General features: G+C 48.4%; 1 protein-coding gene across 1 annotated transcript; it reads left to right on the top strand.

The window, feature by feature from the left end:
* The first annotated feature begins 3,513 nt into the window (after positions 1 to 3,513).
* Positions 3,514 to 9,917, top strand: HAPLN2 (hyaluronan and proteoglycan link protein 2). Its single transcript, XM_010356410.2, has 7 exons — positions 3,514 to 3,814; positions 4,296 to 4,437; positions 7,651 to 7,758; positions 7,989 to 8,342; positions 8,534 to 8,650; positions 8,784 to 8,966; positions 9,293 to 9,917. The coding sequence occupies exons 3-7, from the start codon at positions 7,674 to 7,676 to the stop codon at positions 9,574 to 9,576; spliced, it is 1,023 nt and encodes a 340-aa protein (XP_010354712.1). The 5' UTR covers positions 3,514 to 3,814; positions 4,296 to 4,437; positions 7,651 to 7,673; the 3' UTR covers positions 9,577 to 9,917.
* Positions 9,918 to 24,548: the final 14,631 nt, after the last annotated feature.

Raw genomic sequence — 24,548 nt, 5'->3', positions numbered from 1 at the left:
GCCTCCCGAGTAGCTGGGCAGGTGCGCACCACCATGCCCAGCTAACTTTTTATATTTTTAGTAGAGACAGGATTTCACCATGCTGGCCAGGCTGGTCTTGAACTCATGACCTCGTGATCCACCCGCCATGGCCTCCTAAAGTGCTGGGATTACAGGCGTGAGCCACTGCGCCCGGCCAGATCCCATCTCTTAAAAAAATTTTTAGAGATCCCATCTTTAAAAAAAAAATTATTAAAAAAATGTTGGAAAGAGAAAGACCAGAGAGAGTCACTCCTTTTGAAGTCCTCCCTAAAGTGTCGTCTTGCCAACCCTTCCAGTCATTCACACAACAATCCTAGTCATAAACTGGGACCATGCTTGCCATCACCAGGGGTCAGGAAAACTGGCCAGCTGAACCTGCTTGGATGGTGGAAGCTGAACGTGGGTGTTAGAGAAGATGTCGGGACTCCATGCTTGTCTGGAATCACTCCACCACATTCTGGTCAGTAGGTATAGGACTGACAAAGCCCTTCCTCAGAGATGCTGGGTCAGTGAGGAGACCCCAGCTTGCCTCAGCCATCTCACCCTACTCGCGTTTTAGCGTCTGGGGGGAAACTGAGAATGAAAGTGACCTTGAGTAAACTAAACACAGTTTGGCTATTCATTATATGTATTCCTGTCTGTTCCTTTCTCATTCAATCCTCACTGGGTTGTTTTTGCATCTATCAAATAGTTCTAGGCTTTCCTCCCCATCAAACTCAGCCTTTTATGGATTTGCATACCAGAGACTTCCAAGCCACAGTTCAGAAGTGATTTGTGGAGAAAGGAGCAGTAAATTTGTGGAGAAATGAGCCTGGGAATGGACGCAGTGACCAGGCTGTGCAGCCATTTATATCTACTCCTCCCTCTGCTGGAGGCTGTTTGTTTGAGTTGGCAGGAAGCCAATCAGATGCACTGGATCAGGGTGTCCTGTCCAAGGAGACAGGGGGCTATTTGTCTTCTCTCATGAGAGAGACAGTCGTGGGAGGAGGAGGGAAGCGCTTAAGAACAGGGATGGAGTAGATAGGAAAAAGATAGCCAATCAGATCTCTCAAGAGTATAGTTGGCCGGGTACAGTGGCTCACGCCTCTAATCCCACAACTTTGGGAGGCCAAGGTGGGACCGTCACTTGAGTACAGGGGTTCTAGAGCAGCCTGGGGAAGACAAGGAGACCCTGTCTTTACAAATAATTTTTAAAATTTAGCTGGGTGTAGTGGTGCACATCTGTGCATCCAGCTACCTGAGAGGCTGAGATGGGAGGGACTGTTTGAATCTGGGAGGTCGAGGCTGCAGTGCACCATGATTGTATCACTGCATTCCAGCCTGGGTGACAGAGTGAGACCCTGTCTCAAAAAAAAAAAAAAAAGAAAGAAAGAAAGAAAGAAAGTATATTCACGGTGGCTTCCTGTTATTAGATATGACCCTAGTGAAAACCTGGAGCTTGTCTGAATTGGACGGCCAAGGAGAGAGGCAGAAGAGGATTAGCAGAAAAAGCAGAAACTTCTAGGCTTGACTCAACGACTGTATGGTGTGTGATTTGGGGCAAGCCACCTTCATCTCCATCTCCTCCTCTAGTAAATGTTCAGCATCCTGAGGTCTCCTCCAGTTCTGAAAGGGTATTTTTTTGTTGTTTTGTTGTGTTTTTTGAGATGGTGTCTCACTCTTTTGCCCAGGCTGGAGCGTGGTGGCACAATCTCAGCTCACTGCAACCTCCTTCTCCCGAGTTCAAGGGATTCACTCCCCTCAAGCCTCCCAAGGAGCTGGGATTACAGGCACACACCACCATGCCTGGCTAATTTTTGTATTTTTAGTAGAGACAGAGTTTCACCATGTTGGCCAGGCTGGTCTCGAACTCCTGACCTCAGGTGATCCGCCCACTTCAGCCTCCCAAAGTGTTGGGATTACAGGCGTGAGCCATAGTGCCCGGCCTCATTTTTTTTTTTTTTTAATTTTTAACTCACAAAACATGAAATTATATGGTTTTAATAATGCAAAGCTACTTTCATGGGGCTACAGCAGAGAGAAAATAAGGCTAAAATGGAACTCAAAGCTCAAAACATTTCTAAATGGCTGTTTACAGAGGCAGGTCGAGGGAGCCCTCCCTCTGCACTGATAGAAAACAAAAACAACTGGGCCTATTCGGCATTGTTGAAAATGTTCTATATCTTGATCTGGTGGGTTTTTACTTGTGTACATTAAGTGTACACAGGTAAAAATTCATTTAGCTATACACATAATTTCAATGACTTTTTTGTATGTAAATTATACCGCAATGGAAAGGTTTTAAAATGGACTTAATTAGGCCCAGCATGGTGGCTCATGCCTGTAATCCCAGCATTTTGGGAGGCTGAGGTGGGCAGATTGCTTGAGCCCAGGAGTTCGAGACCAGCCTGGGCAACATGGTGAAACCCCATCTCTACAAAAAAATACAAAAATTAGCTGGGTATGGTGGTGCACACCTGTAGTCCCAGCTGCTCTGAAGGCTGAGGTAAGAGGAGGAGGCAGAGCAGTGAGTCGAGATGGCGCCACTGCACTCCAGCCTGGGTGACAGAGCCAGACTATCTCAAAAAAAAAAAAAAAAGTTAATTAGACGGGTGTGGTGGTGTGCACCTGTAGTCCTAGCTAATTTCGAGGCTAAGTGGGGAAGATCTCTTGAGCCCACGTGTTCGAGGCTGCAGTGAACAATGATTGGGCCACTGCACTCCTGCTTGGGCAACAGATGGAGACCTTGTCTTAAAAAAAAAAAAAAAGGAAAAAAAGGCCAGGCGCAGTGGCTCATGCCTGTAATCCCAGCACTTTGGGAGGCCAAGGCAGGCAGATCACGGGGTCAGGAGATCTAAACCATCCTGGTTAACACGGTGAAATCCCATCTCTACTAAAAATACAAAAATTTAGCCGGGCGTGGTGGCGGGCGCCTGTAGTCTCAGCTACTTGGGAGGCTGAGGCAGGAGAATGACGTGAACCCAGAAGGCGGAGCTTGCAGTGAGCCGAGATCACGCCACTGCACTCCAGCCTGGGTGACAGTGACAGACTCCATGTCAAAAAAAAAAAAAAAAAAAAAAAAAAGGACTTTAGAAAAAGTGAATTTCCATCCAGGAAGACTAAGGATCCCCTTCTGAGTATTTTAAAAATGTTATCTATTTGCGCTGAGGGAAGAGGTAGAATACTAGGGAACCAATAAGATAACCTCTCTTTTGGAGAGATTTCCAAAGTCCTTTATCCTCAGAAATTCTCATGTTCCTCCCCAGGGAACATGAAAAATCCTCCTTACTGTCTAATCTCCATCTCTCCTATTGCAATGCTAGCCACTCCCTCTGCCCTCATGGAGCCCAGCCTTTCCCCTGGCCTTAGACAAAATCTCTTTAGAGCCCTGTAGTTTGGAGTGTTGAGAGAGATTCCATTTCAACCTTTTCACCATCCGTTCTCTGCCCCTCGCCCTATTCTCTTCTTCTTGGGGATGTCAATTCCTGTTCTGAGACCGCCCCCAACCCAGGCCCTTTTCCGGTGGTATGTGCCAGCCGGTCCTGCATCCCACATCCCCAGCTGTTGACATTTCATTGCCATTACCCACAGAATAAAGAAAGGGGCCCTGTTATTCAACAATAGGGGAAAAGACAGAGACAATGGGAAATTGTGCTTCCGATGGGGTGGGGACTGAGAAGGAAAGGACAGACAGACAGACAGGGGGGTTGTACAGAAGAGGTCCGGTTTCCTGAAGCAGCTCAAAGTCCTGGATGGTTCCCACCTGAGAGTCCGTTTGCAAAGGCAATGCGCAGTCAGGCACCAGAGGGCAGAGGTGAGTACTCTGTTGTGGGGAGAGGGGAGATGGGGATGCTGCTTACATGAGGTGCATATGGAAAGGGAGGCAGCTCAAGCTTGGCATTATAGATCTTTGAGCCACATTTAGAGTTTATCCCCATCCTCATCAGTCCAACACCTTCATATCCACCGATCAACCTGCACCTCTCTGGTCCAAAGGCATCAAGAAACAATGAAGCACCTCACTTTCTGCACTCTTCCAGGTCATCATTCCTGGGTTGCTCCCTTTATTCCACTGCCCTTCATGGGTTCCCAGCCCTCATCCCAAGCCCAGCATCTTCCGCTAGTCCCAGAATAGTGATTTCCACAGATACAGTCACAGGGCTGGACACAGGTCTCTTAACAAGGCTGAGTGGACTGATGGGGGAGGGGGTCGTTCTTGGCATCTTGGCTTCTTCTTCGAGCACAGGACAGAAGCTTTTCCTCAAAGGTGCAAAAGGAGCAACTGTGTTGAACAGGTGCTCAAGTCCCAGGGTTTTAAGGTGCTTGGAACTCCCAGGAGCCTGGCAAAACCTTCATCCAGAACCTCTTCCTCAAGCAAGACAAAAAGCTGCTAAGCTCTGCTCCCTCCGTCTCTGTGAAGAGACCAGCTTCTAACTGGTAGGCAATGGAGCTGCTGACTACTCGTATTTTCTCTAAGGGGTATGAAGAGCATGTGTGTGCACTTGTTTTGAAATACAGAAATATAGATTAGTGATTAAGTGCTTGAGCCTCACTGTCAGATCTGGATTCAAATCCCAGCAAACCCGTCCTCTTACCAGCTGTGTGACCTCATTTCCTAAAATGTGTGCACTTTGGTTTCAGCATGTGTACAATAGGATTTATAATTGTTTCTGCCTCAGGATTGCTGGGAGGAGTAAATATAAAAATATGCATGTAAAGTGCTTAGAGCAGTGTCAGGCACATTCAATTTTAAAGGTATTCATTTGAGCTATCATTGTTGGTCTCAGTCAATTTCAGTCCTCATGATCACTCTTACTTACCAAGTTCTCCTATAAAGAAGTGTTCTCTTGCTCATGTTCACATCCCAGATACTTTCACTTTTAACCACTGAGAAGTTTTCTGTGCCTAACCTCCGTTTCTCCTACGGCAAGCTGGTCTTTGGTCCTCATTTACAGGAAGATGGAGCTCCATTCTTTAGATTTCTGGTGACTTCTCAGGGTGCTTCCTCCGTTTCCCCATTCCCCATCCCGTCTTCTCATGAATCCTTAATGAAAGTTCATTCATTAAGCCACACACACTTATTTAACACCACTATGTACCAGAAACTATGCTGGGAACTGGAGATAACAGCCAACACATACACAGCACTTACTACATTCCAGACACTATTTCAAGCGCTTTCCATATATCAATTCATTTGCTCCTCACAACTACTCAGTGAGGTAGGTGTGCTATTATTCCCCACATTTCACTGATGAGGACACTGAGGCAGAGAGAGGTTAAGTAACTTGTGCATGATAATTAACTTATGCATAGTCATGCAATTAGGAAATAGAGGAGCCAAATTTGGAAAATGAATACAGTGAAGTCGAGAAGTCTTCATTTTTTTTGAGACAAGGTCTTGCTCTATCTCCTAGGCTGGAGTGCAGTGGCACGATCTCGGCTCACTGCAACCTCCACCTCCTGGGTTCAAGAAATTCTGCCTCAGCCTCCCTAGTAGCTGGAATTACAGGTGCATGCCACCATGCCCAGCTAAATTTTATATTTTTAGTAGAGACAGGATTTCGCCATGTTGGCCATGCTTGTCTTGAACTCTTAACCTCAAGTAATTCACCTGCCTCGGCCTCCCAAAGTGTTAGGATTACAGGCGTGAGCCACTGTGCCTGGCCTAGTCCAATTTTTTTTTTTAAGGTCAAGGGGATAAGAATGATACAACAGGTGCCGGAGGCGGTGGCTCATGCCTGTAATCCCAGCATTTTGGGAGGCCAAGGAGGGTGGATTACCTGAGGTCAGGAGTTCTCAAGACCAGCCAGGCCAACATGGTGAAACCCTGTTTCTACTACAAATACAAAAATTAGCCCAGAGTGGTGGCGGGTGCCTGTAGTCCCAGCCTACTCGGGAGGCTGAGGCAGGAGAATTGCTTGAACCCAGGAGGCGGAGGTTGCAGTGAGCTGAGATGGTGCCATTGCACTCTAGCCTGGGCAACAAGAGTGAAACTCCGTCTCAGAAAAAAAAAAAAAAAAAAAAGAATGATACAAAAAAGGAGGAGCTGGGTGCAGTGGCTCAAACCTGCAGTTCCAGCTACTTAGGAGGCTGAGGTGGAAGCATTGCTTGAGCGCAGGAGTTGGAGGCCAGCCTGGGCAACATAGTAAGACCCTGTATCTTATTTTAAAAAATTTTAAAAGGGGGGAAATCAACTACTGTACTGAAATAGATAATTGCATTTAAAGTAGTTTTTAAAAATAACTTTATAATTTTATATTTTTTAACTTCGTAATTTCTGGAAAACCTCCTTGATATAGTCTATATACGGATACATATTATGTTCAAATTCACACTGTTAAGTTTAGGTGCTAATAAAAGTACTTGTAAGACAAAAACAGTCCTGGCTGGGTGTGGTGGCTCATGCTTGTAATCCCAGCATTCTGGGAGGCCAAGGCAGAAGGATTACTTGAGCCCAGGAGTTCAAGACCAGCCTGGGCAACATTTTGAAACTCCATCTCTACAAAAAATAGAAAAGAAAAAAAAAATTAGTGGGGCATTGTGGTGTGCACCTGTAGTCCCAGCTACTCAGGAGGCTGAAATGGGAGAATGGCTTGAGCCTGGGAGGGCGAGGCTGCAGTAAGCAATGATCATACCACTGCACTCCAGTCTGGGCAAGAGAGTGAAACCCTATCTCAAAAACAAAGGTCCCCAGTCCAGCAGATCACAGTGCACTACAGTGTGGAAAACTGGGGGTGAGTAAAGGTTTCCCAAAGGAGGTGAGGCCTGTGCAACCAATGCAGGCACAAAGGAAAGGAAATGAGTGCAAACTTGGACTGTGTGGGAAACTGCCAGAAGTCCAGCATGTCTGGGGCACAGTGCAGGGGCCAAAGTGGTAAGAGGTGAGGTGGGGGCCATGCTGGAGAAGCAGGGAGCAACTGGATTATAGACAGCCTTGGAAGCTGTGGTTATGAGATTGGATTTTATCCTTGGGGCAACCGGGAGTCACTTTCAAGCAAGAGAGTGACAAGGCCAGGCACAGTGGCTCACGCCTGCTGTAATCCCAGCACCAGCCTTGTCAACGCAGCATGACTTTGTCTCTACTAAAAACTTAAAAGAAAAAATTAGCTGGGGTGGTGGCACATGTCTGTAGTCCCAACTACTCAGGAGGCTGAAGTGGAAGGATCACCTGGGGCTAGAAGTTAGGGGCTGCAGTGAACCATGATCATGCCACTGCACTCCAGCCTGGAATATGGAGCAAGACTCTGTCTCAAGAAAAAAAAAAAAAAAAAGCGGGAGAGTGATAAGATCATTTTGACTTTGGCTTCAAGATGGAGAATGGGTGCTGGGAGAGGATAGAGACGAGCTGGCAGTCCAGATGGCAAGCTTGGGAAGTAGCACTTTTGATGAAGGGGACAGGTAGAGGAGATGCTAAATTAGTACCTGCAGGCTGAGAGGATGTGACAGAGGAAGAGAGGGAGAGGAAGAGGATTGCTACTGCCTTCCTCCCCTCATCACCTTCCTTTTGTCACCTACCCCTTCTCTCTGCCCCGGTGGCTTCCAACTGGACAGTCCCTTCTAGGAATCTCTGATGGGAGTTCACTGACAACCCTGCTTTTCCCCACCCTTTTGCCCCAGTCCTAACTGCCCACTCTTTGTGCCCTGCAGACAGTGCTGGGCTGCCCCCCATCATGCCAGGTGGGCTCACCCTCCCCACACTCTGCTGCTTTCTTCTTTGGGCCTTCACCATCTTCCACAAAGGCCAAGGAGACCCAGGTAAGACCCCAGCCCAGGCCAGAATCTGGGGAAACTTGGGGAGGCTGCAAGGGTGGGGAAAGGGGAAAGGGCAGTTGTTGCAGGTACTCAGGGAGTGAAAGTCATTGCTGAGAAAGCAATGGAGGAGAGGGTTGGGGGGCTCTGGAGAAAGCATTTGGGGAGCAGGGTCTGATGGGCACTTGGAGCAATGAGGATCGGGGGTTCCTGCCACTGTGGCCCCCTCTGCTCAGCATCCCACCCGGGCCCCCACTACCTCCTGCCCCCCATCCACGAGGTCATTCACTCTCATCGTGGGGCCACGGCCACGCTGCCCTGCGTCTTGGGCACCACGCCTCCTAGCTATAAGGTGCGCTGGAGCAAGGTGGAGCCTGGGGAGCTCCAGGAAACTCTGATCCTCGTCACCAACGGACTGCACGCCCGGGGGTATGGGCCCCTGGGAGGGCGCGCCAGGATGCGGAGGGGGCATCGGCTAGACGCCTCCCTGGTCATCGCTGGCGTGCGCCTGGAGGACGAAGGCCGGTACCGCTGCGAGCTCATCAATGGCATCGAGGACGAGAGCGTGGCGCTGACCTTGAGTCTGGAAGGTGAGGCCCTTCCACTCCCTCCCCATTCCTCTGTAGCAGGCGGGACCGCCTCGCCTGGGTCTCCCAGGGCTCCTTTCCAGTGTCTCCCCCTCACCCCCGGGGACCCCAGCTCCCTCTCCCAGGCCGCGCCGTCCTTCCTCCCCCTCCGCTCCCATCTGCTGGCCCTCCCCAGGCTCTCCGCCACCCCCTAGGTGTCGTGTTTCCGTACCAACCCAGCCGGGGCCGGTACCAGTTCAATTACTACGAAGCGAAGCAAGCGTGCGAGGAGCAGGACGGACGCCTGGCCACCTACTCCCAGCTCTACCAGGGTGAGCGGCCGAACCCAGCACCTCCCAGGCCCCGCAGAGCTGTCTCAGGGGCCCGAGAGAGGGCGCCAGGCGAGCTCAGTCTGGCTCCTGCCTGTGACGCCTCTCATCCCCGACCCCCGCCGTCTCCCGCCAGCTTGGACCGAGGGTCTGGACTGGTGTAACGCGGGCTGGCTGCTCGAGGGCTCCGTGCGCTATCCTGTGCTCACTGCGCGCGCCCCGTGCGGCGGCCGAGGCCGGCCCGGGATCCGCAGCTACGGGCCCCGCGACCGGATGCGCGACCGCTACGACGCCTTCTGTTTCACCTCCGCGCTGGCAGGTGAAACGCGGGGCGAAGGCAGGGTCTTGGGGCGGGGTCTGAAAAATGTGGGGGGCGAGGAGTGGACCTCAGCTTGAGATCAGGGCAGGGTCTCCAGGTCCCTCCAAGGCACCGCCCCTCCATCAGCCTGCTCGCCCGTCCACCTGGGCTCCAGCCCACCTCTCCAAACCCTCCCTGCACTTCTGCCTCGATCCCCCCACTCCTAGTACCCAAGCTCGCTCCAGCACCTCTGCGGCCCCGCCCCCCAACTCCGCCTTCTGGGAGTCAGCCGCCCCGCCTCGCCCCGCCTACCCTACTTTCGGTCGGTGACCCGCTGTGGTCCCCAGGTCAAGTGTTCTTCGTGCCCGGGCGGCTGACGCTGTCTGAAGCCCACGCGGCGTGCCGGCGACGAGGCGCCGTCGTGGCCAAGGTTGGGCACCTCTACGCCGCCTGGAAGTTCTCGGGGCTAGACCAGTGCGACGGCGGCTGGCTGGCTGACGGCAGTGTGCGCTTCCCAATCATCACGCCGCGGCCGCGCTGCGGGGGGCTCCCGGATCCCGGAGTACGCAGCTTCGGCTTCCCCAGGCCCCAGCAGGCAGCCTATGGGACCTACTGCTACGCCGAGAATTAGGCGCCCACCGTGTCCCCTCCAGCGCGCGCGACGAAGCTTGGGAGTCGTGGCGGGGTTCTCTCGCCACCCCTTTCCGGAGAACCTCCCCTCCCTCCAGACCCGGAGCGGCCTCTCCAGACCTGTCTTCCCAGCCGGGGCCTGCGGGCCTCGGACCCTGGCTGGCCCGGTGGCGGAGAGGGGAAGCGGGGGCGCCCCCGGCGGCGAGATGCGGCGGTGACCCTCGGACCCGGTGCGGTTCACGAGCCCCAGGAGAGGACTCAGCTACCGCCGAGGGGAGGGAGAGGCGGCCGGGGGCATTAACTGACCTCTGAGTACAGCAATAAAATAACCTGGGGATCTTTTGTGTTGGGCGGAGCTGTAAGCGCTGCGAGGCGTGGAGAGGTGTGTGTGTGTGTGTGTGTGTGTGTGTGTGTGCGCGCGCGCGCGCGCGCATGTCGGGGCTGATGACCCGTGATCCTGCGTGTCCACTGAGCACCTAAGACAGGGTAAGGGGCAGGGCTGTTGCCGTTACGGGGTGGGTCAGCGGAAGAGCGGGAGTGCGGTGGGAGGGCACCAATAGGCCAACGGAGAGGGAGAACTGGAGACCACGTGGGCGCCTGGCCCAAGCATGAGAACCCAGCATGTTGTTGCGCCAGGCGCCACGCGGGGGCGCCGCACACTCACCTAAGATTAGTTCAAATCTGCCAGGGGCGCCCCATGCCACCAGGCCTACCCTGTGTGCCCCAGATAACAAACATAAGACAACTTAGGGCCGGGCGTGGTGGCTCACGCCTGTAATCTCAGCACTTTGGGAGGCCGAGGCAGGCGGATCACGAAGTCAGGAGATCGAGACCATCCTGGTAAACACGGTGAAACCCCGTCTCTATTAAACATACAAAAAATTAGCCTGGCGTGGTGGTGGGCGCCTGTAGTCCCAGCTACTCAGGAGGCTGAGGCAGGAGAATGGCGTGAACCCGGGAGGCGGAGCTTGCAGTGAGCGGAGATTGCGCCACTGCACTCCAGCCTGGGCGACACAGCGAGGCTCCGTCTCAAAAAAAAAAAAAAAAAAAAGGCAACTTAAACATATTTCAAAATGTGCAGCCTGCAGACTTCCCTGAAGCGTTTGCGTAGACTACTGTTAAAGATAGGAAAGTGATATTCTTGCTGGAATTGACAGGAAATTAACCCTGCGGAAGGAGGAAGCAAACACCAAACACCAGGGCCACCAAAGGAAACGGGCAACTGGACAAGTAACATTCTTAACTCGTGGCTAAAGGAAACATACTAACAATTCAAGAGACAAATTCTAATGTTATTAATTCACTTTTCACATATATGTTGGTGTGTATATACATAGGATTCTAACTATACTACAAAAAGCCTGAGCTGGATAATACTAATGAATGGGGCAAAGGGCATGAACAAGCTAATGGTGCCTGATATATATAGTAAAATTGATTTCCAAGGGGGTTCTTGCTATAATTGCTAAAGAGAATTCATGCCATGGAACATTATATAAGGGACAGAGAATGATAGAATGAACAGCGTCTTCAAAAACCATCACACAACAAATGAGATATTTGTGCCATTTCCTAAACCTTGACTTTCTCATCTTGGTATGGGATAGTAGTGTTTGTCTTTTGTGTTTGTTGTGAGAATCAGTTGAGGCATTGCATGTACTGGGTAGTACATGCCTGGTACACATAACAGGCACTCAAGTGGTACCTATAATAATTAATAATTATTGTGATTACAGTAATATAGCAACAATAGTAGTTTTTCAGCTTCTTATCAGGCAGCCTGGAGGGTTGGTTGTCCTATAGCACTATATTAGTCAAGATCATGTAGATTATGCTGTGAAAACAACTCCCAAATCTCAGATAGCAAATATAAGATGACTTAAACATATTTCAAAATGTGCAGCCTGCAGATCTCCCAGAAGCATTTGTGGGGACTACTATTAAGGATAGGAAAATCAGGCCCGGCGCGGTGGCTTACACCTGTAATTCCAACACTTTGGGAGGCTGAGGTGGGCGGATCATTTAAGGTCAGGAGCTTGAGACCAGCCTGGCCAACATGGTGAAACCCCGTCTTTACTTTAAAAATGTAAAAATTAGGCCGGGCGCGGTGGCTCAAGCCTGTAATCCCAGCACTTTGGGAGGCCGAGAAGGGCGGATCACGAGGTCAGGAGATCAAGACCATCCTGGCTAACATGGTGAAACCCCGTCTCTACTAAAAAAATACAAAAAGCTAGCCGGGCGAGGTGGTGGGCGCCTGTAGTCCCAGCTACTCGGGAGGCTGAGGCAGGAGAATGGCGTGAACCCGGGAGGCGGAGCTTGCAGTGAGCTGAGATCCGGCCACTGTACCCCAGCCCGGGCGACAGAGCGAGACTCCGTCTCAAAAAAAAAAAAAAAAAGTAAAAATTAGCCAGGCATGGGGGCGGGTGCCTGTAATCCCAGCTACTCAGGAGGCTGAGGCAGGAGAATTGCTTGAACTCGGGAGGCGGAGGCTGCAATGAACAGATATCGCACCACTGCGCTCCAACCTGGGCGACAGAGCGAGACTCCATCTCAAAAAAAACAAAACAAAACAAAACAAAACAAAACAAAACAAAGGTTTATTTCTCAGGCTACACAGTCAACAAGGGAGTTCTTATTTTTGTCATTCAGGGACACAGGCTGATAGAGTACCCACCATCTCGAATACTGTCACTCACCATACTAGCAGGAAAAAATAATAAGAGCTCTGCAGGGTTTCACAAAGGCAATTAATAGCTTCCACCCAGAAGTGACACCTGTCCCTTCAGTTGACAACTCATTTGCCAGAACTAATCACATCGCCCCACCCAACCACAAGGGGGCAAGAAAGAGCAATCCTTCTTTGGCCTAGAAATAGGAAAACTGGAAATATTTGCTGAACAGCATCAGTGTCCACCATAAGCACAAAGGAGAGCAGTCTAGACTCTGGGACATATTGGTAGTCACCCATCCCTCTACCCCTTTTCTGGGTTTTCTAAGCTATTGCCTATGATGAAGTTAGAGCCCCAGAAAGCCAAGATACTGGACCCCAGCAGCTCAGCCAGCAGGAGGATGGCTTTTCTTCAGTGTAATGCCTTCAGCCTAAGGGCAACAGATCATACAAGAAATGGTCATGGGCTGGGCACAGTGGCTCATGCCTGTAATCCCAGCACTTTGGGAGGCCAAGGCATTTGGGATCAGGAGTTTGGGACCAGCCTAGGCAACATGGCAAAACCTCATCTCTACAAAAAAAAAATACAAAAATTAGCTGGGCTTGGTGGCACACTCCTGTTGTCCCAGCTACCCAGGAGGCTGAGGTGGGAAGATCACTTGAGCCAGGGAGTTCGAGGCTGCAGTGAGCCGAGATGACACCACTGCACTCCAGACTGGGTGACAGAGCAGGACCCTGTCTCAAAAAAAAAAAAAAAAAAAGTGAAAAAGGCCATGAGAAGAGCTTTCCATTTGCTGCAAATCTCCATTTCTTCAGTCACAAAACCACAATACCACTCATTCCTACAACTACTCTGTATATTGCTATCACCATTATTTCTTATTATAGAAAATTTGAAACATACACAAAAGTAAGGAGAATAGTATGATGAACTACTCCATCACCTGGCTTGGCCATTATCAAAATTCTGCCCTTCTTTTTTCATGGGTCCTCTCAGTCATGTTGGGTTTTACTGGAGTATTTGAAAGTAAATCTCAGATATCCTATCATTTCACCTGTAAGACTCAATATGCATTTCTAACACACAATGACTTCTAAAATTAACCATAATTCCATTATCACACTTCTCCAACAAAATTAAACTAAATATTAGTCATCTAATACTTAGTTCATGATCATTTTTCCCTGAATGTCCAAAAAATAAAATTTTACAGTTGATTTGCTCAAACCAGAATCCAACTAAGGTCTACAACTTTGCAGTTGGTTAATTTGGGGGCTGAGGGTTTTTTGTTTTTTTTTTTCAACAGACAGGGTTTCACTATTTTTCCCAGGCTAGACTTTAATTTCTGGATTTAAGTTATCCTCCTGCCTCAGCCTCCTGAGTAATTTTTTTTTTTCCCCTAAGACGGAGTCTTGCTTTGTCACCTAGGTTAGAGTGTGGTGGCGCAATCTCAGCTCACTACAAGCTCCATCTCTCGGGTTCATGCCATTCTCCTGCTTCAGCCTCTCGAGTAGCTGGAACTATAGACGCCTGCCACCACACCCGGCTAATTTTTTGTATTTTTAGTAGAGACGGGGTTTCACCATGTTAGCCAGGATGGTCTCGATCTCCTGATCTCATGATCCACCCGCCTCGGGTTCCCAAAGTTCTGGGATTACAGGTGTGAGCCATCACCCTCGGCCTGAGTAATTTTTTTTAAGTCTCTGTTAAGTTACAATACTTCTGCCCCCTTCATTTTATCTATGCCATTGTATTTGTTTGTTCAAGAAACTAGGTCATTTTTTCCTGTCAAGTATCCCACATTCTGGATTTGGCTGAGTGTACCCTTGCAAATGTCATTTAACATGTTCCTTTGTCCCCTGTGATTATATTTAGAAGTTTGATTAAATTCAAACAGTCATGGTGGCTCACACCTGTAATCCCAGCACTTTCGGAGACTGAGGTAGGCGGATCACCTGAGGTCAGGAGTTTGAGACCAGCCTAGCCAACATGGTGAAACCCCATGTCTGCTAAAAGTACAAAAAATTAGCCAGGCATGGTGGCAGGAGCCTGTAATCCCAGCTACTCAGGAGGCTGAGGCAGGAGAATCGCTTGAACCCAGGATGTGGAGGTTTTAGTGAGGTGATATCACGCCAATGCACTCCAGCCTGGGCAACTGAGTGAGACTCCACCTCAAAACAAACAAACAAACAAACAAATTCACGTTCACTTTTTTTCTGGAAACATTCCATAAGTGATACTGTATCCTCTTTCATCACATCAGGAGGCACCTGGTGACTGGTAGTTCTACTTTCTTTTGTTTGTTTGGTTTTTGAGATGGAGTCTTGCTATGTCACCCAGGCTGGAGTGCAGTGGCACGATCTTGGCTCACTGCAGCGTTTGCCTTCCAGGCTCAAGTGATCCTGCTGCTTCAGCCTCCTGAGTAGCTGGGATGACAGGCATGTGCTGTTTTTTTTTTTTTTTTTTTAAACTAGTTTTTTTTTTTTTTTTTTTTAAACAGAGTTTTGCTCTGTCACCCAGGCTGGAGTGCAGTGGCGCGATCTCGGCTCACTGCAAGCTCCACCTCCCGGGTTCACGCCATTCTTCTGCCTCAGCCTCCTGAGTAGCTGGGACTACAGGCACCCGCCACCACGCCTGGCTAATTTTTTTTTTTTTTTTGTATTTTTAGTAGAGACGGGGTTTCACCATGTTAGCAAGGATGGTCTTGATCTCCTAACCTTGTGATCCACCCGCCTTGGCCTCTCAAAGTGCTGGGATTACAGGCTTGAGCCACTGAGCCCGGCCTTATTTTTTTATTTTTTATTTTTTTTGTAGAGACAAGGTTTCGCCATTGTTGCCCAGGCTGGTCTCAAGCTCCTGGCCTCAAAACATCTTCCTGCCTTGGCCTCCTAAAATGTTGGGATTACAAGTGTGAGCCACCACGCCTGGGCCTTAATCTACTTTCAGTGATGTTGAGACTGATCAGTAAATTCAGAGTGTCTGTCCATTAATTAATTATAAGGTTCTTCATCGTAGGTCAGGCGCAGTGGCTCACGCCTGTAATCCCAGCACTTTGGGAGGTCAAGGTGGGAGGATCACCTGAGGTCAGGAGTTTGAGACCAGCCTAACCAACAAGGTGAAACCCCATCTCTACTAAAAATAAAAAAGTTAAAAAAATTAGCCTGATGTGGTGGCAGGCGCCTGTAGTCCCAGCTACTCAGGAGGCTGAGACAAGAGAATTGTTTGAATCCGGGAGGTGGAGGTTGCAGTGAGCTGAGATTGCGCCACTGCACTCCAGCCTGGGCGACAGCGCAAGACTCCATCTCAAAAATAAATAAATAAAAGGTCTCCATTGTATTAGTTTCTGGTGTCTGCTGTTACAAATTACCACAAATTTTGTGTTTAAAACAACATACATTTATTCTCTTACCATAGAGACATTTATTCTCTATCAGCCAGAAGTCCAAAATCTAGGTTTTCAATAACACAGTGGTACAACAACAACAACAACGACAACAAAAACCTAGGTGTCAGCAGGGCACTCCCTCTGGAGGTTGTGGGCAGAACCCTTCCTTGCCTCTTCCAGCTTCTTGCAACTTCTTTTTTTTTTTTTTTTTTTTTTTTTTTTGAGACGGAGTCTCGCTCTGTCGCCCAAGCTGGAGTGAGTGCAGTGGCCGGATCTCAGCTCACTGCAATCTCCGCCTCCCAGGTTCATGCCATTCTCCTGCCTCAGCCTCCCGAGTAGCTGGGACTACAGGCGCCCGCCACCTCGCCCAGCTAGTTTTTTGTACTTTTTAGTAGAGACGGGGTTTCACCGTGTTAGCCAGGATGGTCTCGATCTCCTGACCTTGTGATCCGCCCGCCTCGGCCTCCCAAAGTGCTGGGACTACAGGCTTGAGCCACCGCGCCCGGCCCCAAAAATCTTGTCTTTTATTATTATTATTATTTTTTTTTGAGATGGAGTCTCGCTCTGTCTCCCGGGCTGGAGTACAGTGGCCGGATCTCAGCTCACTGCAAGCTCCGCCTCCCGGGTTTACACCATTCTCCTGCCTCAGCCTCCCGAGTAGCTGGGATTACAGGCGCCCGCCACCTCGCCCGGCTAGTTTTTTGTATTTTTAGTAGAGACGGGGTTTCACCGTGTTAGCCAGGATGGTCTCGATCTCCTGACCTCATGATCCGCCCGTCTCAGCCTCCCAAAGTGCTGGGATTACAGGCTTGAGCCACTGCGCCCAGCTCTTGCAACTTCTGTTCCTTGGCTTCCTTAGCTGCATCACTCCAATCTCTGCCTTTGTGGTCATGTAGCCTCCTCCTCTTCACGCGTCTGTGTCTTTTCCTCTTCTACCTCTCATAAGGACACATGTCATTGGATGTACCCCACCTGGCTAGTCCAGGATGAACTCATTCATGACCCTTAACTGAAGTTAAGGAATGAATTCACGTAATGAATTACATCAGCAAAGATCCTTTCCTGAAACAAGTAGCATTCACAGTTTTCAGGGATTCGGCCATGGACATATTATCTTTTTTTTTTCTCCTTCCTTCTTTTCTTTCTTTCTTTCTTTTCTTTTCTTTCTTTCTTTCTTTCTTTCTTTCTTTCTTTCTTTCTTTCTTTCTTTCTTTCTTTCTTTCTTCTCTCTCTCTCTCTCTCTCTCTCTCTCTCTCTCTCTCTCTCTCTCTCTCTCTCTCTCTCTTTCTTTCTTTTTGACGGAGTTTCACTCTTGTTGCTCAGGCTGGAGTGCAATGGTGTGATCTCAGCTCACCACAACCTCCGCCTTCCGGGTTCAAGCAATGCTCCTGCCTCAGCATCCTAAATAGCTGGGATTATAGGCATGCGCCACCACCCCAGCTAATTTTGTATTTTTAGTAGAGACAGAGTTTCTCCATGTTGGTCAGGCTGGTATCGAACTCCCAACCTCAGGTGATCCTCCCATCTCAGCCTCCCAAAGTGCTGGGATTACAGGCATGATCCACCGTGACCAGCCTATGGACATATTTTCTTGTGGCCACCATTTGACCCCCTTCACCTATCAACCTTTTATCTGATGGCACTGATGATCATTGTCTAGATTCGTTCATTCATTAGCAGTTGCAAAATGGAGATTGTCTAATTTTGTCATTCCTCCTCCTCCTCCTCCTTCTTCTTCTTCTTTTTTTTTTTTTTTTTTTTTTTTTTGAGATGGAGTCTTGTTCTGTCACCCAGGCTGGAGGTGCAGTGGCTTGATCTCGGCTCACTGCAACCTCTTCCTCCTGAGTTCAAGTGATTCTTCTGCCTCACCCTCCCGAGTAGCTGGGATTACAGGTGCGTGCCACCATGCCCAGCTAATTTTTGTATCTGTAGTAGAGAAGGGGTTCCACCACGTTGGCCAGGCCGGTGTCGAGGTCACCTGAATCAAGTGATCTGCCCACCTCAGCCTCCCAAAGTGCTGGGATTACAGGCGTGACCCACTGCACCAGACCCACTGCACCAGGCCCTTCATTTATTAGCTGTGAATCATCTATAAGAAAAACTGCTCTCAATAACTGCTTTGTTACTCTGACATTTCACCCATTCAGGAAAGGTAGAATTAATGCTTGATTATCTCCTATTTGTCTTAGGTGGGCTAAGGAAGATCTACTTCCTAAAAGCAGATCTTGAGTCAGGAACGTAAGCAGTTTATTTGGTAAGTGATGCTTATAGGCACTGGGAGAGGAGTGGAGAAGTGGGATAGGAAAGGGAAGGGGGCCAGTTAGAGGCATGTATTAGAGCAGGTGGGCAAATGGTGTTAAATCCTGCTAGGAACCTAGGAGAAGTGTAGAAGCTGCCTCAGAGAATCCTACCCAAGGGGCAAAAAAATAGAATATAATTGTCAACTCCCTCTCTGTTGGTTGAGACCTCCTTCTGGGAGCATTAACTCTGCAGCATTCCTGGTTTGCCCTGAGCACAACATGCTCCCACAGCCAGAATAAATGCCTCCAGGCAGAGTCACAGATGTTCACAAAGATGACTTCTCCTTTAGAGGTGAATGCCGAAGGATGTGGGTCACAGTACCATCCACGCTTTGCACTGCTGGGATCCATTCGTGCCTCTCATTCCCTAGTTCATTCTATCCTGTCTCTGATGCTTCAAGGTGGTGGCTGATTGTAATTTCTAACTCTTTTAAAAGAAAGTCTTAACAACAGGCTGAGTGTGGTGACTCATGCTTGTAATCCCAACACTATTTGAGGCCAAGGTTGGAGGATCACTTAAAGCTAGGAGTTTGAGACCAGTCTGAGCAACAAAGCAAGACCTCTGTCTCTAAAAAATAATTTAAAAATTCACTAGGTATGGTGGCGTGTGTCTGTAGTCCCAGCTACTAGGGAGGCTGATATGGAAGGATTTCTTGAGCCTAGTAGTTTGAGGCTGCAGTGAGCCATAATCATGCCACTGCACTCCAGCCTGGGTGACAGAGTGAGACCGCATCTGTTTTTTTTGAAAAAAATTGTACAACCGGTGGGTTAGTGGGACAAACCATAACCATTGCTGCAGTTGGTTCCAAGGCCGAAATCAACATTCAACATTTCCCTCCTCTACAGTTCATTCTGTTGGTCTGCAGGGCTTTCTCAGTGGAAAATCCAGGCCTTCATGCCTAAAGTTCTCTGCCTTACGTTACCTTGCCCTTGCCAGGCCATCATTGATACAACTGCCTGTTCATCGGATAATGATGATGAACTATCTCTGCTTGCATAATTCCTTTCTTTGTGTACTGGCCAATTGGTATGAGATGCCCCAAATGACCCAGTGGCTGCTGTAGCCTTAGGTTTAGTAGTACCTTCACTGTGACCTCTGGGGGCTGCATCTGCCACTCCAAGAACCAGGGCTTCTAATCCCGCAGACCTTAAATATATAAAGACAGGAGGCACAAATTCCCCCAAATGAGTCACTAGGACTGATGGTGAGAGGGGTATTCCTTCTTCCATACCTTGGTTCCTGTACCCCTGATTTCTAGTTGTCTGGCATATAGCACTATATAATGACCATTAGCTCAAAACATGTACTGCATTTTGCAGGACAGCACCCAAGTCCCAGAGGGTTTTTCCCCAAGCTGGCTTTAGATGTGCTGTAATGAGGCCATACTAATGTACTAGCAAGCTGGAAGGTTCAAGGTGATGTGATATATTATAGCATAGAACCAATGGATCCTGTGGTTGTGTGTCCATTGTCACACTTCCTTCACTATAAAGTGGACACCCTTGGTTAGAGGTGAGACTATAAGGGATCTCATAAGGACAAATCATTGACTTTGGGCCCTTGATATTTGGTGCTGGCCAAGGCATTTAGTCAGGAAAGACAAATCCTTATCCAGAATATGCACTAATCCCAGTGAGGACATATTGCACCTCCCCCAGATTGAAAGAGATACATTGAAATCAACATACTATCAGGCGGGCACAGTGACTCACACCTGTAATCCCAGCTACCCAGGAGGCTGAGGTGGGAGAATCACCTGAGCCTGGGAGGTCGAGGCCACAGTGAGCTGAGATCACACCACTGCACTCCAGCCTGGGCAACCAGAGTGAGACTCTGTTTCAAAAACAAACAAACAAACAAACAAACAAACAAAAAACATACTATCAGCTGCTTGGTTGATCTTCTTGAGGGCTGGTACCATGTTGAGGGGTCAGCATCTGTCTCTGCTGCAGACAGGCCAAACATTCAGCAGTGGCAGTAGCTAGACGAGCCTTGATGAGAGGCCACCCATGCTGGTGGACCCTTGCATAGACTCCTGATCTACTGCCACAACTACTCCATTCATGGGCCCACCATGGAAGCCCTGGCATGACAAAGGCTGGAGTCCTTCTGTTCCTTTAGCTATTCAATGCCCCCTCTTCAGTGAATGTTCTTTAATGGTACTGATATAAGACACAAAGATTTATCACTTTGTGCTCACTCCTATAAGTCCATCCATATACCTCTTCCCTGACATCCTTACCTTCCAATCTTGCTCTCTTCTGGCCCCTGACCAACCAATGAAGCCACTGCCACTGCTCAAGAATCCACGTGTGTATACTTTCCTCAAGTCACCTCTCTCACTGCAGAGTAGACCACCAGTGTGCTGCTTGAAATGTCCTCCCTGAAGGATTTCCCCTCACATTGTCTTTCAAGGCCACCCCTGAGTGGGGCTGTAGTGTGGCAGCATCCAAGTTTAGCTCATATCGATGGATCAGACAGACCCACCCAAGAACCAGGCCTACATGTTTTCCTCCTCTAAAGCCTGGTTATAGGGAAATTCCCACAAGTCTACAGGGTGAGCTGAGAGAGGTACAGGAGCAGCAGAGACAGGTAAAGTGGAATCTGGACTCCCTGCACTTGTAGCTTATTCATGCCCTCTGGACATGCTTACATCCAATTCTAAATATACCATTTGTGTTGCTGCTGTGCCCATATGTCTTCATGACTTGGTGGGTCTGAAAATTCCCAGATCTTGATGGCAAGCAGAGACGAGAAAGGGAAGGAATCCAGTAAATGTTGCATAATGGAACAGGCTATGGCCGTGGAGAAATGAAATGCATGCCTGCTGGGGCGCTCTGGGAGCTGGTGTAGAACTTGCCACCGTTTTCCCACCTGAGAGATGAGGAGGCTGGGGTTTTAATTTACCAACTCTGGCTGGGCGCCGTGGCTTACGCCTGTAATCCTAGCACTTTGGGAGGCCGAGGTGGGCAGATCACCTGAGGTCAGGAGTTTGAGACTAGCCTGGCCAACATGGTGAAACCCCATCTCTACTAAAAATATAAAAATTAGCCAGGTATGATGGCATGTGCCTGTAATCCCAGCTACTGGGGAGGCTGAGGCAGGAGAATCACTTGAACCCGGGAGGCTGAGGTTACAAAGCTGAGATCACACCACTGCACTCCAGCATGGGTGACAGAGTAAGACTCTGTCTCAAATAATAATAATAATAATAATAATAACAATAATAATAATTTACCACCTCTCCACCTGTCACTTGTTGAGGGCTGGTCCCAGGGGCATTAACCTTCTGGCGCTTCTGACTTACTGTGCACTTAGGCCAAGCATTCCTCCACAGACACAAATATACTCGGGCAGCAAGCAGTCTTTGGTTTGTTGAGTGCTAAGAGAATATGGGTCAGGCCAGCAACAGGATGTGCTAGCCCCTGTTAATTTTCAAAACCTTGAATCGGTGCCCTATCAATGTCCAAAGGTGACCAGTGGTTTTATTTTTCAGTATAATTATGAACTCATGAACTTTTCATGTATTTGATGTGTTTCAATCTCGTAGTCATTATTCATTTTAATGCTGAAACTGTTTCATCTTTGGCCAGTGGGAGTCTTCTCAAGTTGGCTACTGGGTCTTTTTAAAACGACCCTCACCTAACCTGAGTTGTATAACTGTAACTTCCTTATTCTCTCTCTCTCTTTTTCTTTTTTGTTTTAGAGAGACAAGGTCTTGCTCTGTTTCCCAGGCTAGAGTGCAGTGGCACCATTCTAGCTCACTGCAGCCTCATACTGTGGACTCAAGTGATCCTCCTGCCTCAGTCTCTCAAGAAGTTAGAACTACAGGCATGTGACACCATACCCAGCTAATTGATCCTCCTCCAACCGAAATCCCTCCCTCAATCCTCCTTCTTCCTTCCTCCTTCGTCCTTTGAATTAAGAAGAAGGAAGGAGTTCTCCCCCCTCCTCCCATCTCTCCCTGTCCATACCTACCTCCTTCTCCTCTCTTTCTTTCTTTCTTTTTCTTTCCTTCTTTCTTTCTTTCTTTCTTTCTGTTTCTTCTTTCTTTCTTTCTTGCGTTCTTCTTTTCTTTTCGTTCTTTCTTTCTCTTTCTTTCTTTCTTTCTTCTTTTTCTTTTCTTTCCTTTTCTTTTCTTTTTTTTTTTTTTTTTTTTGAGACGGAGTCTCGCTCTGTCGCCCGGGCTGGGGTACAGTGGCCGGATCTCAGCTCACTGCAAGCTCCGCCTCCCGGGTCCACGCCATTCTCCTGCCTCAGCCTCCCGAGTAGCTGGGACTAACAGGCGCCCACCACCTCGCCCGGCTAGCTATTTGTATTTTTTTAAGTGGAGACGGGGTTTCACTGTGTTAGCCAGGATGGTCTCGACCTCCTGATCTTGTGATCCGCCCGCCTCGGCCTCCCAAAGTGCTGGGATTACAGGCTTGAGCCACCGCGCCCGGCCCCTTTTCTTTTCTTTTCTTTTCTTTTCTTTTCTTTTCTTTTCTTTCTCTTATTGGTACAGACCAAGTCTTGCTATGTGCCCAGGCTGGTCTCCAACTCCTGGATTCCAGCAATCTTCCTGCCTTGGCCTCCCAAAGTGTTGGGATTACAGATGTGAGCCACCCCACCCAGCCAAACTTCCTTATTCTCTAGTCTGTCAAACTATCCTGGCCCAGATCTGGAATTTCACCAAAGAGTCCTTGTTCCTTTTAGTAGGAAGTGCTATATGGAGATCACAATTGGGACACACAGGGGATTCATTGTTACTGGGTTGTCACTGCTTCTGAGCCTTTTCAGTGGCACGAGTTCATGCTGATAGTTCAATTCAGATGAAGGATTAGCAGTATTTGCTGGGCATGGTGGCTTATGCCTGTAATCCCAGCACTTTGGGAGGCTGAGGTGGGCAGATCACCTGAGGCCAGAGTTCAAGACCATCCTGGCCAACATGGTGAAACCCTGTCTCTACTAAAAGTACAAAATTAGCTGGGCATGGTGGCGTGCTCCTGTAGTTCCAGCTACTTGGGAGAACTAGCAGGGGAATCGCTTGAACCCAGGAGGTGGAGGCTGCAGTGAGCCAAGATTATACAACTGCACTCCAGCCTGGGCAACAGAGACTCTGTCTCAAAAAAAAAAAAAAAAAAAAAAAAAAAAAAAAAAAAAAAAAAAAAAGATTAGCAGTTTTTCCTTAAATTTCCTTCTCTTACAGTCAAAATCTTGGTTTCTAACACTATTAATATTACTAATTACTTATTTACTTTATTATGATAAATAGTATGTTATAATAACTCTCAAAATAGGCTGGGCGCGGTGGCTCATGCCTGTAATCCCAGCACTTTGGAAGGCCGAGGCGGGCGGATCATGAGGTCAGGAGATGGAGACCATCCTGGCTAACACGGTGAAACCCCGTCTCCCGTCTCTACTAAAAATATAAAAAATTAGCTGGGTGTGGTGGTGGGCGCCTGTAGTCTCAGCTACTTGGGAGGCTGAGGCAGGAGAATGATGTGAACCCGGGAGGCGGAGCTTGCAGTGAGCTGAGATCACACCACTGCACTCCAGCCTGGGCGACAGAGCAAGACTCCGTCTCAAAAAAAAAAAAACAACAACAACAAAAAAAACATATATATATACATATATGTGTGTGTGTGTGTGTGTGTATGTAACTCTCAAAATAATAATGCCAACATTAAAATTTATCCATGGCTCCTTTTGCCCTTAGAGGGCTGGAGAGATATAGTCAAAATGCTGAGTTTTATAATCACTTGAGATAATTTTTTTTTTTTTTTTTGAAACAGAGTCTCACTGTGTCTTCCAGGCTGGAGTGCAGTGGCACAACCGTGGCTCACTGAGACTTCCGCCTCCCAGGTTCAAGGGATCCTCATGCCTCAGCTGCTCCAGTAGCTGGGATTATAGGTGTACACTACCACACCCAGCTAATTTTTGTATTTATAGTAGAGATGGAGTTTCACCTTGTTGGCTAGGCTGGTCTTAAACTCCTGACCTCAGGCGATCCGCCCACCTCTGCCTCCCTAAGTGCTGGGATTACAGGCTTGAGCCTGGCTGAAAGAAAATTCTTCTATGTGGTTTTGCTCCAACTTCATATACAGTTAAGTACATTTGTTATAATTTGTTTTATATTTTTAGGGATTGCTTTATTTATTTATTTATTTATTTTTTTGAGACGGAGTCTGGCTCTGTCACCCAGGTTGGAGTGCAGTGGCCGGATCTCAGCTCACTGCAAGCTCCGCCTCCCGGGTTCACGCCATTCTCCTGCCTCAGCCTCCCAAGTAGCTGGGACTACAGGCGCCGCCACCTCGCCCGGCTAGTTTTTGTATTTTTTAGTAGAGACGGGGTTTCACCGTGTTCACCAGGATGGTCTCGAACTCCTGACCTCGTGATCCGCCCGTCTCGGCCTCCCAAAGTGCTGGGATTACAGGCTTGAGCCACCGCGCCCGGCCGGGATTGCTTTATTTTTCTTCTTTTTAATTTAATCTAAAATTAATGTAAACTCTAGTTAATTTTGTATTTTAATTATATAAAACATTTACATGGCTCCAACATCAAAACCATACAACAAGGGGTTATTACCATTTTACAGGTGAAGAAACTGAAGCACAGAGAGATTAGTACCTGCCCCTA

Source organism: Rhinopithecus roxellana, chromosome 8 (assembly GCF_007565055.1).
Source record: "Rhinopithecus roxellana isolate Shanxi Qingling chromosome 8, ASM756505v1, whole genome shotgun sequence".
In the NCBI taxonomy this organism is placed as follows: domain Eukaryota; kingdom Metazoa; phylum Chordata; class Mammalia; order Primates; family Cercopithecidae; genus Rhinopithecus; species Rhinopithecus roxellana.
This window is presented reverse-complemented; position numbering and strand designations above follow the sequence as displayed.

Coding starts and splice junctions, on each gene's coding strand:
- HAPLN2 (XM_010356410.2), top strand. CDS start 7,674: ATGCCAGGTGGGCTCACCCTCCCCACACTCTGCTGCTTTCTTCTTTGG. Junction 7,759..7,988: donor CAAAGGCCAAGGAGACCCAG/GTAAGACCCCAG, acceptor CCCTCTGCTCAG/CATCCCACCCGGGCCCCCAC. Junction 8,967..9,292: donor TTTCACCTCCGCGCTGGCAG/GTGAAACGCGGG, acceptor TGTGGTCCCCAG/GTCAAGTGTTCTTCGTGCCC.